The following is a 14,154-nucleotide window of genomic DNA, read 5'->3' as shown; positions in this document are numbered from 1 at the left end:
GTGAAATATTTATAACAACACACAGAAGATAATTAAAATAAGAATCACCTCTATTTCCACAACCTAGAGGCATGCTCCACCTATGAATTAAATACCTGTGTGTTCACACGCATGCACAGTTAGAGCCAAATAAAGTAGAAGATTGGAAGGAGTTTCTTTAAAAAGCAATAATGAGTGGCATCCAATAAAAGGCTGTGCTGGAATGCCAGGCACAGAACCATTTTGAGAAGTTGAAAGCAGCCCCGGAGAGCAGGGCACGGGCCTGGCACTGACAGCGGGGCTGGGGTGCTCAGATGCAGCACGTCACCCCTCCAGCGCATGGGCCACTGCATCAGACAGTGCTGCTTTATGACCATGACCGAGTGAGATGGAAACAAGACCACTCACCCATAACCATCTCTGAACAAAGACCAAAGAAGAACATTTTCCAAACCACACACAAAAATGACCCAGCACCCCTATCTGGTTAAGGTGAGCGACTCCTGTTTCCTCTCCAATCACAGCTTTGGCCTTGTCACCTCCTATCCGTTATTCCCACCTCCTAGGTAAGAAATACCAAGAGACCCAATCCCAGAAATATCCCTGCTCCCTGCAGCACCCAATCCACAGCACAGCCTTGCTTCCTTGAGCCCTCCCCAGAGTGGCCTAACTCAAGCCCAAATTCTGACTAAGTCCTTTCTGCTGCCCGCTGGCTGAGGTGCCCCACAGCTCCCCGGGGTGCCTGGCTCCCTTGTGGTAGTGAGTCCATACACTCAATTTTTCGTTTTGTTTTGTTCATCTTCACCCGAGGATATTTTTCCATTGATTTTTAGAGACAGTGGAAGGGAGGGGAAGGGGAGGGAGAGAGAGAGAGAGAGAGACAGCAATGCAAGAGAGACACACTGATTGGTTTTGAGCCTGCAACCGAAGTATGTGCCCTTGACCAGAATCAAACCTGGGGCCCTTCAGTCCATGGGCCAATGCTCTATCCACTGAGCCAAACTGGCTAGGGCAGTACACCCAATTTTATTCAACGTCAGGTGTGTTCATGTGGCTGCAGGGCATGGACAATATCACACATTACCATGTTCCTTTCCCAGCCCTTTCCTGGCACATTGCAGGCCTTAAGAATATGGTAGGTGAATTCATTAAAACTAAGATGAAACAAGTTTCTGGTACAGTGCCTGCTGGTGACCATTAGACAAACTGCCAGTTCTGTCAGGAATTTAGCAGCTGTCCCCTGGGCGCCTGCATTACAGAGGCTGAAAGGACATCTGAGACCTGGGCTGTGTCCTTATTGACAACACAGAAAAACCGCAAAGGCTTAAATGGTGCCCTGGGACAGTAGTCACTGGTACCGGGCCACCGCGAGCAGCACATGACTAAGTGAACGTACTGCTAGGGGATGAGTGGATGCAGAGAGGAGAAGGCAAAGGATGTCAAGCTGTCGCAGGCCTTGAAAGGTGGGAATGGCAGGTGCACAGGCGTGGAGGAGAGACCGTTCGTGGTACGCGTCTGCTGGACACGGGGCTGTGCAGGCCGGGGCTCTGCCTGTCCTGCTCCCCTCGTCGCCACAGTGCCTGACACACAGCAGGCTTTCAGTTAGTGCCTTCCCTGTCTTCCCTGGCCCTGAATTTAGTCTCCTACCACAGTTCTGGGCTGAGGCTAGGGCTCTGCTCCTTTTGTGAGGGGTGGGGGGCGGGGGGAGGGAGGGCGGTGGTCTCACTTCTGAATTAGTCACAGAGAGACAGGGACACATCTGAGGGAGGAGGGGACAGGGCAAGGCTGGGCTCTGTAAGTGAGTCACCTTCCTGCCAGCTCCAGCTCCCAGGGCTTGACAGCTGCTCCCGGGAGGTCACTCAGGAGGAGCCGCCCCGGAGGCAGGAGTGGTTACCCAGCTTTTAATAACTCATTTTGCTGAATGATTTGTGGGGAGGAGAGAAAGCCTTAATCACAGAGATGAAGTGCAGAGTCTCGGGGCTGGATCAAGTCACCCCTTTGGCGAGGAAAGCAGTGCCAAGGCCCAAAGGCAATTCTCAGGATCACTTGCCCATTGCTCACCGTTTACCCAAACTTTTCTGATGTAAAAACTCACCCGCCTGCAGCCTGTGGGCTTCAGTCTCCTCCTAGATCCCTGCCCTCTCAGCCACCCCCACCCGCCCTCCTGCCCTCCTCAAACAGAGAACGTCCTCCCAAAGGCCCCACCGAACAGCCCAGAAGCAAACAGGAAAATGGGGAGGGCCCTGCTTCCTCCTTGGCCTTGCTGGCCGCTGCCTCTTCAGCCTGAGTCATGGAGCATCCAGTACCAGCCCAGCCCCGCGCCGGCTCTGAGCAAAGGGAACCGCGCAGGCGGCCCTCGGGGAGCTGTCTGTCCATCTCGTGTGCAACTTAGACAAATCCACAAACGCCAACAAACAGAGCAGCCCGGCCTCAACTTTCCCACAAGAGTGCCATTTGCCAGCACCCTGCCTGCTGCCAGTCAGTTTGGGGACCGGAGAAGGTGGTGCCTCCCTCTAGCAGGGCCTCTCCCCCAGCTCAGGGCAAACCCAGAGGGGATGTTGCCACTCACTCACCTGGAACCTCCTGAGGCGAAGGGAGGTGAAAGGGCAGCAAGTCAATGATAGAGTCTGTCTTGGGGGAGTCTTTCCTTGTCGTCCAAAATTCCTCGTCAAGGCCTGTCTGGATCTCGCATCAGGTAAAATCGTGATGCACTTCAGCTGTGATGCAAAGGCCACGCCTCGCACGTGGAGCTTCCTGATTGAGCTTGCTGTGTGTTACGCACCTTTCATGGCCCAGGCGCTGTGGGAAGCATGGGGAAACCAACTCCTCATTTACTCCTCACAGCAGCCTCCCGAGGTAGACGGTCATCAGGCCACTTTCAGAGGGAGAAGTAGCATGTTCACACGGAGGCGCCAGAGGGTGAGGCCACAGCCCCTGCTCCCAGCCTCCTCTGCTCGCACCTCTCCAAGAAAGGCGGCGCCGGTGCCCTTCCCAAGCGGCAGGAATGGCGACTTCCTGAGCTTGGCTTCTGCAGCTGGAGGTTTCAGTGCTTGTCCGTTTCTAGATGCCAGGCTCGGGAGCTGGAGACTCTCCTGGAGGTGAAGCTCAAGTTCAGCCCCAGTGTAAGGTGGGGGAAGTCCCTCCGCCTTGTCCTTCTTCTTGCACAGGCTCACCCACTCCATCAGCAAGAATTGCTGCACATTGTCTGTGGGGCAGGCCCGAGCTGCCCGTGGGGACCAGCCAAGCCGAACCCCCCACACAGCAGCCCTGTGCACCCTCCCAGTGGGGTGCGCCTTTCTCAAACCACCACCCATCCCTCAGGCCTGAAGACAAGTACCTTCTCCTCTCTGTCTTTCCCAATCACTGTACGAAGAGGCTGGTCTGGGTGCACCTGGGCCTTGGGGATAGTTTTGTTTCCCAGGTGATTGTGCAGCCAGAGTAAAAACTGCTGTGCCAGCCAGAAGCAACCTGCTTCTTTTTCTCCCAACTCTTGTGCATTTGGCTTTTCCCTCATCACGTCGCAAGCTCCTTCCTCTACTTTCAAATCTGGGCTCTGCCACTTGCTTATTCTATGATCTGGGCAAGTTACTTAACCTCAGTATCTTTACCTATTAAATGACTGTGTTTATTAATCTCACAATTGGGGATGATAATCATTCTCAGTGGCATTCATCAAATCTAAGACACTATCGATTACAAATGTACCACTACTACATACCATTAAGAATTTTAAATGCTGTCAAATAAACTGTCAGGCCATCGATTGTAAGATCCATTCCGATTTCAGGGATGTTAAAATTCAAGGGGAAAAGCTGTGACTTAGAATGAGTGAGTGCCTCGGATTTGTTGTGAGGATGAAATGCATTGGTACACATGAAGTCTTGGCAAAGTGCCTGGAAATAGTGAGGGCTCAACACCATCGGCTACTATTATCCCCCTCCACATTTTCACTCCTCACTGAATGCTTTAATGACTTTTCCCAGCCATTCTTCCAGCCCCTCTTCTCCCCAAAGGTTCTGGATTTATCCAAGCTGGTTGTCCTCCCCAGGAAAGTGACTTGGATAAGGATGACATGGACAGCCCTGAGGGTCCTAGGGAAGCCTCTCAGGTCCAGCCCTCCTCCATGGAGCATGGCCAGAAGCCTCCCTTTTTCTCCTTGAGAGTCAGTGTCTGAGCTCCAGCCACAGAGCAGCCTGACAGCAGCCCCACCCTCCACCCTCCACCCCACAGCCCACCCACACTCCCTCTGTTCCCTGTTTGGAGAGGGAAGGGCACTGGAAGGCCTGGCTGCTGCCCTGGCCTTGGGTGTGAGCTTCAGGCTGCTTGATTATTAAAGTGAGGCTGTTAATCCCTCCTCTGGGCAGTCAGGAAAGATCAACAAAGCATCATGATGTACACTTTAAATAGCTTACCATTTTATGTCAACGATCTATAATAATCTATAATAATAAAAGCATAATATGCAAATCAACTGAACGGCCAAACAGCAGAATGACCGTCCAGACGTCCTTCCAGACAACCTTCTGGACGAAGCCAAGGCTGCAAGGGCCGAGGCAGCCAGGGCTGTGAAGGCCTACTCTTGTAGGACTTTCGTGCATAGGGCCTCTAGTATCTCAATAAATCTAAAATTAAGAACAGAAATTTCAATCAAAGTATTTGAAATTGGGCAGGTTCCAATCAGAAGGGGCACTGGGGATACCATATAACATTGTTTTTTTAAAGGAAGTGCTTTAGCCCATTTGCATCAGAATCATCAGGGGACATTTGCTAGATGCAAATTCCTGGGTCCCTCTCCTGACCTCCTAAATAAACCTCTGGAGTGGGACCTGCCTTGAAATCTGCATGGCGGGGGAAGGAAGGGGGTTAATCCTCACCTGAGGATATTTTTCCATTGGTTTTTAGGGAGAGTGGAAGAGAAAAGGAAAGACAGAAAAACATTGATGTGAGAGAAACACATTGATTGGTTACCTCCTGCAAGAGCCCCAACCAGGGCCCAGGCCCTAGGGGAGCCTGCAACCAAGGTACCTGCCCTTGACTGGAATTGAACCCGGGACCATTTGGTCCACAGGCTGACGCTCTATCCAAACCGGCTAGGGCAGAATCTGCTTTTTAATCATGAATTCCAGTTGCTTGGAACAGCCCTGATTTATACATGCTGTTCTGGGGTAATTATTAGTAGTGCCTTTTTACTCTCAAAAGTACCCTGGATTGGACTGTCAATTATATTTCTCCTCCTCGGAGCTGATACTATAGAACCAACAGGACAAGGTACCTGAGGTGGTGAGCCAAGACTTCCCGTTTTCTGACACAGTGGGAAGGGCTCCAGGGTCCGCTCAGCCACTTACAAACTATAACATGGGGAGTACCCTCAACTCCCTTGGCCCATGTCCTGGCCTACGTTGTTGGGTTGATGTTCTTCCCTCACAGGGTGGCTGGAGGAATTTGACGTGTCCAGCATCTGGCAAAGAGGCTCCACCTAGAGCCACCGAAACAGATCAGAACTGGCCTCCCCATCTCGATTCCAGATTCCTTGAGCTGAACTCTGGAGGCCCTGTCACTAGGGCCCCATTTGCGAAGGCGGCACCAGACAGGCTGTGCAAATGAGCTTCACAGCTTTTGTCAAAGTAGCACAATAAAGCCCCCAAGTGTCTGCTCTTTGCAAAGTGGGATGGCAGATCAATTGTGGCATAAACAAAATAGCAGGCTTGGTGCAAACCCGGGGACAGATTACGCCTCTGCAGGGTGTGATTGGGGAAGGAGGGGTTCTCAGAATGGCTGGGTTTGTCTTTTCTCTGCCTGAAGCTTCAAGGCCCCTCTCCAGAGCCAGCCTGGCTCCCACAGATTGTCAGAGCTCAGGGGACCACTCCTCCACTCTGAGAAGCGGCATCCAGGCAGGGACCCCACTGCCCTCAGCAGGAAGCCTGACCCCAGGGCCTCAGCTTCCCCAGAGCTCAGACCTCAGGAATTGGGCCAGTGAGAGGGACATTTGCATTGGGTGCCCTCTGTGTTGTCAGAGAACCTTGTGACCTGCCTATCCACTTCTGGGCAGACAGTGCCACAATCACAGCCAATCAAGCATTTGAGATTATTTTAGGCCTGCGGTCACAACCATGAGGAGACCCCAGGACAAGTTCTGGCCCAGCCTCTCTGTGGAGGCAGCAGGGAAAAGCTGTGCCCTGGCTCAGGGATGAGCTGCTGGCAGCAGAGGGGTGAGCATCTGTACAAAACCTCTAAGAAGGCAACCCAGAGACTCTGTGAGTGTAGGCACTGCATCTGTCTGGTTTTCCACCATATCCCTGAGCCCAGTATGAGGCCTGCCAAACTATGTCACCAGTACATGTCTGCTGAGGAATGAATGAATGGGTGGCGGTTGATCTTCCAGCTACATATCTGGTGGTGCTGCCTAGGAGAGGCCCTACCTCGGTAGAGAAGGAGAACAGGGAGTGGAGAAACAGGTCTCGTTCTGGTTCCATCATTCAGGGACATCCAGGAGGACAGATGCTCATGCAATACTGGTTGATGTGATAACCAAGCTGGATACTTAAGTGACTAATGGGCGGGAAGCATATACAGAGTGGATGTGCTGGAAAAAGGGAGGATTCACGTCCTAGGCAGGATGGCATGAAATTGCACCACATTACTCAGAACGGGGGATAATTTAAAACTTATGGATTTTTTTATTTGTGGAATTTTCCATTTAATATTTTCAGACCATGGTTGACCATGGGTAACTGAAACCGTTGAAAGCAAACCTGCACCTAAGAAGTAAATCAGGTGATTTTTTTTTCTAATGAACTTAAGAACTTGAATTTGGCTTTAAAGAGGAGCAAAATTGCTCTATCAAATTCCTGGTTACATTGCTAATTTGGTTTTTCATTCTCTTGTGGCCAAATTCTAAATCTAGGGATATAATCCATCTTCCTCGACGTGAGGGTCATGATCATAAGATTTTCTCCTAACTTGAGTCATTAGGCATAAGATCAAGATCATGGTCAGGCAAGTGGGCATTTCCTCCAGGGAATCTAGAGAATGATTAACACACAGGCTTAAGGAATTATTCTTAAAAAATATTTTCTCAGACCCTTTTAAGGAAATAGTAAGCCCAGGGAGACAAAATTCTACACACACACACACCACACACACACTTCCTGGGGCTGGCCCCACCCCACTAGCAGCACAGGTAGCTCTGCTGACATTGGGTATGAATTCACTTATGACCTCTGCTGCAGAAGTGTTGACGGGTGCCATAGTGCTACTCAGACAGATGATTCATTTTCAGCTCAGACTCCAAGCAGCAGCGACTCTTCCTACAAAGAGATGAAACCCCCTCCTGTAACCAGAGTCAGGCAACCATGAGTCCCACAAAGAGATACAGCCAGCAGCAGGCTGAGAGCTCAGGTTGGAGGCGCAGAGCTGCCATTCTGTGCGGCCCTGCATGGCATGAGCAGAGCCTTCTGCAGAAATCAATTGATAAAGAATCTCCTTTACCGACTGTGCTTTGAATAAGTGGGTAAGTTAAGACTTAATTATAAGAGTTCAAAGCAAATAAGCAGCTGCCCAGGCACAGAACAGACCTGCCAAGACAAAAGCCACCCCAGACACACACAGCACAGGCCCGCACTGGACCAAAACCTTTCCCTTGGCAAGTGTGAGCAAGGTTGACGTGGTCCTTGGGTGAGAAGAAGCTGACGCTCAACGGCAGCCATGTTTACTCTCTGAAGATTGTGGCCTCCTTCTCAAACAATCCTTTTGTCAGTTTCAGAAACCCCTTTTCAGAGACCATCAAATATAGCTACCTGGACTGAACACACTACCTGGTCCCCAGAAATCCCATATGAAATGAAGCATTTATGGCATTCTATCCTAACAAGGCCCAGGTGTGCCACTGTTACATTAAAAAACCGATTGGAGGGGTGGAAGAGCAGATGACACTTGCTTTGCGGCATCTCAGTGGTTTGCATCTGTGCAGTGGTTTCTGTTGTGTCCTGATGGGTCCTTCCTAGTGACCACCTTGCCTCGCCCATTTTGGTTTATAATCCCCAAGAGGAGGGGCCATGTCTCCTCCAACAGTTTATGGGCTGCCAAGATCAGAAACAATGTCTAGTGCCACTAAGGGAGAGAAATGTCTGAATACTGATTCCCCTCCACTTGAGTGATACCACTCGAGACAGGAGCCATGTCATCACCTGCATACACACAGCGCCCACCCCATAGGGCCTCCTGCCCAGCCGGGACCTCCCTGACCCTTGCCCTGTCTCCACAGGTTTCGGCATGACCACCCCCGCCACGGTGGGTGGGAAGGCCTTCCTCATCGCCTATGGGCTGTTTGGCTGCGCTGGGACCATCCTGTTCTTCAACCTCTTCCTGGAGCGCATCATCTCGCTGCTGGCCTTCATCATGCGCGCCTGCCGGGAGCACCAGCTGCGCCGAAGCGGCTTGCTGCCCGCCTCCTTCGGCCGCGGCTCTGCGCTCTCGGAGGCCGACTGCTTGGCGGGCTGGAAGCCCTCGGTGTACCACGTGCTGCTGATTCTGGGCCTGTTCGCCGTGCTGCTGTCCTGCTGCGCCTCGGCCATGTACACCAGCGTGGAGGGCTGGGACTACGTGGACTCGCTCTACTTCTGCTTCGTCACTTTCAGCACCATCGGCTTCGGGGACCTGGTGAGCAGCCAGCACGCCGCCTACCGGAACCAGGGGCTGTACCGCCTGGGGAACTTCCTCTTCATCCTGCTCGGCGTGTGCTGCATCTACTCGCTCTTCAATGTCATCTCCATCCTCATCAAGCAGGTGCTCAACTGGATGCTGCGCAAGCTGAGCTGCCGCTGCTGCGCGCGCTGCTGCCCGGCACCGAGCGCACCCCTGGCCCGGCGCAACGCCATCACCCCGGGCTCCAGGCTGCGCCGCCGCCTGACTGCGCTCGGCGTCGATCCCGGGACCTGCGACAGCGACACCGAGGGCCGCCGCCTGTCGGGCGAGCTCATCTCCATGCGCGACCTCACCGCCTCCAACAAGGTATCGCTGGCGCTGCTGCAGAAGCAGCTGTCCGAGACGGCCAACGGCTACCCGCGCAGCGTGTGCGTCAACACGCGCCAGAACGGCTTCTCGGGCGGCGTGGGCGCGCTGGGCATCATGAACAACCGCCTGGCCGAGACCAGCGCCTCCAGGTAGACCGCCCGCCCGTCCGTCTGCCCGCCTCGCCGCGTGCGCCAGGGACCCCCTCCAGGCTGGCGTGCCACCAGGCGTGGCTTGCTTTCCTTCTCTCAGACGCTGGCGCTTTCTTAATCTTTATCCAATAAAATGAAACCAAAAAAAAATTTTTTTTTTAAAGAAATACTATTTGGACGGGCCTGATGTTAGCAGGGGCAGGTTTTTTGGGAACCCGTTTTCCTTGTGGGTCCCCTCTTGGAGAACCGTGGCCCCCAGCAGATTCTCCTCCAGGGAGAGAAAAAGTGGCACCCAGACCCTCACGCGATGCGTACCGCAGCCAGGAGAGTGCCAGTCCTGGGTTGTGCAGACTGGCATTCAACCCGGTCCCCATGCGCATAAGCAGCCGGCAACCCCAAAACATATGGTGCAACTTTACATGGCTCTGAGTTACCTCCGCAGCATTTAGAATCCTGGCCCAGCCCAGCAGCTTCCTTCTGGTCGTTAGAAGTGATATAGTCACAGTTTTGACAGATGGGGGTGGGGAGAGCCATCTGTTACCTCCTGGCGTGTATATATAGCACAGCCGCTACACACAAGTGGTGTAGTGTTATGCAATGAGATGAAACAAGCACCAACTCGGGGACTGTGGCGTTTCCGAGATTTGGAAATGGCAATGGTAAGGGGCTTGCTTAGCTGGCCTTTCTCAGCCTGTATTTCTCTTAGCACAGTACCCAGGGCAGCTACTTGTAATGAAGGAAATCAGGGTGGCCTGCGGGAGGGGAGCTCTGGGCTGCAGGAGCCCCGCTCTGCGTCAGCTGCCTGATCTCAGAGGCTCCAGGCATATCTCTGAACCCCCCAACCCTCCTTTCTCTCCCCAGCACCACCCACCAGGTCGCTGCTCATCATTAACCAGGAATGTGCGTCTTCTCAGACAAGGTTCTGCTGTTAGTGTGGGTTCTTTTTCCTCCTTAACTCTTGATCAGTTCGACATTTTTCCCTTTTAGAGAGAGCCTGAGGGTGCAGAGCACAGCCCCAGCCCACCCTCCTTCTCTGAATAGGGCTCTGCCAGCTGCACCCTGGGGGCACCAGGAACCCAACGCAGCCATTTCACACATGTCAGAGAATTGGGCTTCAGAGCCCATAGTGTTTTGGGGGCACATCCCATTCTAAACCCTTTTTGGCCCCCACAGATAATCAAGTGAATGTGTTTCCTCCACAGAGTATGTACTGGAGGTGGAGGAAGCCGGGAGGGAGGCGGCTGGGGAACAGGAAGATGGAATCAATTTTAGGATTCCAGTTTTGCTCTGGATGATCCTCAAGCTGAGGAACAGGTTCTCCCAGACACGCCCTCTGCCACACGGGGGTCACTGACCTGGAGGAGGGCCAGATTCCCCTCCTTTATTGAAAGGAAGGGGGTCTTGGACTATGAAGGAACAAAGCTTTCAGCTCCTTTTTCTCATCTGGAAAGATGATGATCCCAAGGACAAATGCCAGAGTCTAGTCAGACATGGTATGACCCCACAGCATATATATAAATACAGCTTCTGACAGGAAGTCTTAGAAAGCACCAGACGCCTCACACCACCGTCTGCCCGAGAGGCATTGAAAGCTGCGAAACCTCCCTCCCTGGCAGTGAGGAAAGCATATGTGTCTGGAACACACACACACACACACACACGCATGCACACACACTATTAAGAGTCACACTTGAATGTCAGCCTCCCCTTTTCCCTTCTAGTTCATGGCAGAAGGGGGAAAAAAATGACTCTCCAGCTACTTTGGGTAATTTCTAATTTGAGCTGAAATAGGTTTTAAACACAAGCCCTAAACGGGGGATGAAGCCAAGGAGGCAGAGTGGCCAGGAGAGAGGCCAGTGTTGCTAAATCCTGAAGGGTTGGCTTCTGGAGAGCCATGTTTCCCAGATCCACTGTGACTGTCAGGCAAGCTCCTGAGCATCCCCCGCCCCCTGCCTCCCCACCCCACACCCACCGGAGTCTGAGTGACGGCTGTGGTCACACTGAAGGGACTGCACACCAGGCACACGTTCTCTAGGGCAGGGCCCTCTCACGGGGCCTAGAAATAAAGTGTCAGATTCATCCCTTTAAAAGAAGGAAAGATTAAAAGGCATCCAATTAGACGTGTCACCTAGGCAACGAGAAATAACTTGGGGATCAGAGCCATCCAGAGGGGGAAGTAGAGTTCCCCATGATAGAGGTATCTAGATCGTGAGGTCTTAATAACTGGCAAATAGCAGCCAACCTAGAGGGAGTGGGCCCCGGGGACAGCACGGAAGGCCTGAGACCCAGCTGGCAAGGCTCTTTGAGGTAGACGGGCCAAGGAGGTGTCCAGGTGGTCCCAGTGACCACACACATGACTGTGCAGGATCCCATCCCCACCGAAGGGAACAGGACCCGCCTCCACAAAAGAACAACTCAGAAGCCCCTTTGGCAGTCTTCTCTGTCAGCAGTGCTTCCTGAAGTCTACCCTACGATGCGCATGCCTTCGCTGTGTTCACTTTTTTTCCTACACTTTGCCTTTGAAAGGAGGCCATTGTGGGAGTTTGGGCAAGCTTCTGAAGGAACCGTAGGTGTGAGGGTGCCGGGAATAACCCTTCCCTCTAAGCCACCTCCAGAAGAACACCAGTCGGCCAACATCCAGGGCAGCTCAGGATCCAGTGGCACGTGTGTGTCTTCGCCCATGTTCTTCTGGCCCCTCCCCCATCTCAGTACATCATTGTCAGTCACCTCAGGCCAAAAGGCTCCCCAGATGCCAGGAAATGCTTCCTGGGAAAAGCCGGGCTCCCAAGTTCAGGGGGATTAATGGAGCTTAGACCACAACTAAAGGGATTGTTTGACACCCTGCTTAAGGGTGGGCACTGAGAACCAGAGTCCTTGCCAAGCAGGGGTGGGGCCTCCCCATCATTCCAGGAACAGTGGCATTGACAGGGACCCCCTTCTTTGGTGCAGGTTCTTCAGAACCTCAGGGTAAGAGAGCGCCCCATTTTCTTAGATGCTGTAGCCTCTCTCACCATGTGGGGTCTCCAGTTTGACCCACAGCTGTCTGCTCACTGCAGTCTACAACTCCCCCAGCACCAGGATCACTTCCTAACCTTAGGCCCACACTCACCCCCTCCAATGCTGGGATGCTGGGGCTGAGGGGCAAAGATGGCATGAGCTCTTAAGGTGCCCTTGCCACCCTCTGTGGCCACTCAGAGGGTCTTGGCGAATAGCGGGTCTTCTGACCCCAGACGGCTCGCCCGGAGGCCCTTGCTTGCTAATCAGGCCGGGAGGTCAAGCCCCTATGTCCTCTGACTGAAGCCAGAGACTCCTGGTCTGGTAAAGGAGGCAGAAGTCTCGGGCAGTTTCAGGCACTCAGCTTGTGGACAATGCCTGACAGTCCTGAGCATTTGCCCAGGAGCCTCACACATCACAGTAACACACACACACACACACACACACACACACACACACACACACACACCAGCCTTACAAAGAGCGATTAGCTCCATTCCCCCAAGGAAAAATCCTAGTCTGTGTCACTTTAAAAGAAAGATTTCCCATTTTTAACTCCCCGGAGATCTACTAGAGCCTGGAAAATTCTTCTCTGCCTGGGGGAGTTCCACGCACACGTTGCATGAATGTGTACTTTACACAGAAGCCAGCGCCCAAACCTAAGTCAAGCCCTGGCAAATAGCTGCTGAATTCACCCAGGCTCCTGCATTCCTCAGTCAGGCCTCCTCTTCCTGTGTGCTGTGGGGTGAGGGAGTGACTGAGTTCTCATGGCCAAAGGAGCCCCGAGGTTCTGGGGAACCGAGGCTGAGGGCAGCCCACAGAGAGCTGTGGGCCAGGTGGTTTCATCTTACTGTAACTTTTTACATTCTTTAAAAAAAGCACAATTCCACATGCACACTGTCTGGAAAGCACATCCAGACAGATTGCTTAGGGCACTGCTGAGTCCAGAAGAGGCTGCTGGGGCCTCTTTGTTGCAGTGGTTATATAACACGCTCACTCCATTCCCTGGGGTGGGGAGGGCTGGAGAGCTGCTGAACCCAGCGTGGACTTGTGGACTCGGGCCTGGACTCTTGCCCCTGGAGCAGCTTGGCACGCACCTTCAGGCTCGCGCAGCATCTCGGCCCGCCCAGCCGGCCTCATTATGCATTGAGGAGCTATGAGATTTCTGCACTAACCTGATCCAAGCCCTCTTCCCCTTTCTTCTAGCCTCTTCCCCTCCCCCTCCTCCTTAGGGAACCTCCCCCTGGCTTTACAAATTATTTTCTATGCTTCATGTTCTCTCAGGAGGGGTGGGTAGAGCATGCGGGGCAGGCCTGCAGGGTTTCTTAAACAATACATTTATTTTTCTGAGCAGCACTCCAAGAGAGGGCTTGAAGGGTATATGAATTACCGATGAATAAAATGTAGCCTGCCACCCCTTGAGCTGTTTGCTTTCTGTCTGTCAGAGCCACCTGCCTCCCTCTCCCTACTCACACCTCCTCTCCGGGCCCCAGGGGACTTCTGTTTGGGTGGCAGCTCCCAGAGGGGTTGGTGGGGGCAACAATGAACCTTGCAGGCAGCTTGGGCAGATGGGCCAAGGCCAGTATCTGATAGCCAGGGCCAGAAAGAAGGCAGGGGTACCCAGGAAACGAGCTGGGGGAGTTGGAGGATGTGGCCCTGGTTTCCAGCTCTGGGGGTGCACTGGTCTTTCCAAAGGCAGCTTTAAAGATGCTGACGCCCAAGCTCCTCCCACCCCCTCCACCCCCTAACCCCCGAGATTCTGATTTCAATGGTGTGAGGAGGAGCACAGGCAGGCACTGGAATTTTGGGGAAGCTGCCAAGGTGATTCCAATGGTCAACCAAGGTCTTGAACCTACACTTTCACACAGAGCACTCACACCGTGGTGTGGAAAGAGCACTCATGTAGGAGTTCAGAGGTCTGATTTCTAGTCCTGCGCCTGGGAGTCACTGTGCTTGCTCAGATCCGCAGTGTCCCCCACCTCCCAGGAGCCTTATGACAAGTAAATGAGAGGCTGGGAAC

The 14,154-nt window shown here is 53.1% G+C and overlaps 1 protein-coding gene across 2 annotated transcripts in view; it reads left to right on the top strand.

Moving 5' to 3' along the window:
* The window catches only part of KCNK12 (potassium two pore domain channel subfamily K member 12), a 40,026-nt gene extending 26,488 nt beyond the window's left edge, over positions 1 to 13,538 (top strand). For both annotated transcript variants that reach the window (XM_070429162.1, XM_070429163.1), the window contains one exon: positions 8,243 to 13,538. In XM_070429162.1, coding sequence (XP_070285263.1) covers positions 8,243 to 9,144 — 902 coding nt within the window. In that variant the 3' untranslated portion in view covers positions 9,145 to 13,538. The remainder of the gene's footprint in view (positions 1 to 8,242) is intronic.
* Positions 13,539 to 14,154: the final 616 nt, after the last annotated feature.

The sequence above is a fragment of the Myotis yumanensis genome, unplaced genomic scaffold (assembly GCF_028538775.1).
Source record: "Myotis yumanensis isolate MYYU_CA2020_CCGP unplaced genomic scaffold, mMyoYum1.0.hap1 SCAF_11, whole genome shotgun sequence".
NCBI lineage: Eukaryota > Metazoa > Chordata > Mammalia > Chiroptera > Vespertilionidae > Myotis > Myotis yumanensis.
Note: the sequence above shows the minus strand (reverse complement) of the source record. Positions and strands in the feature narration are given on the sequence as shown.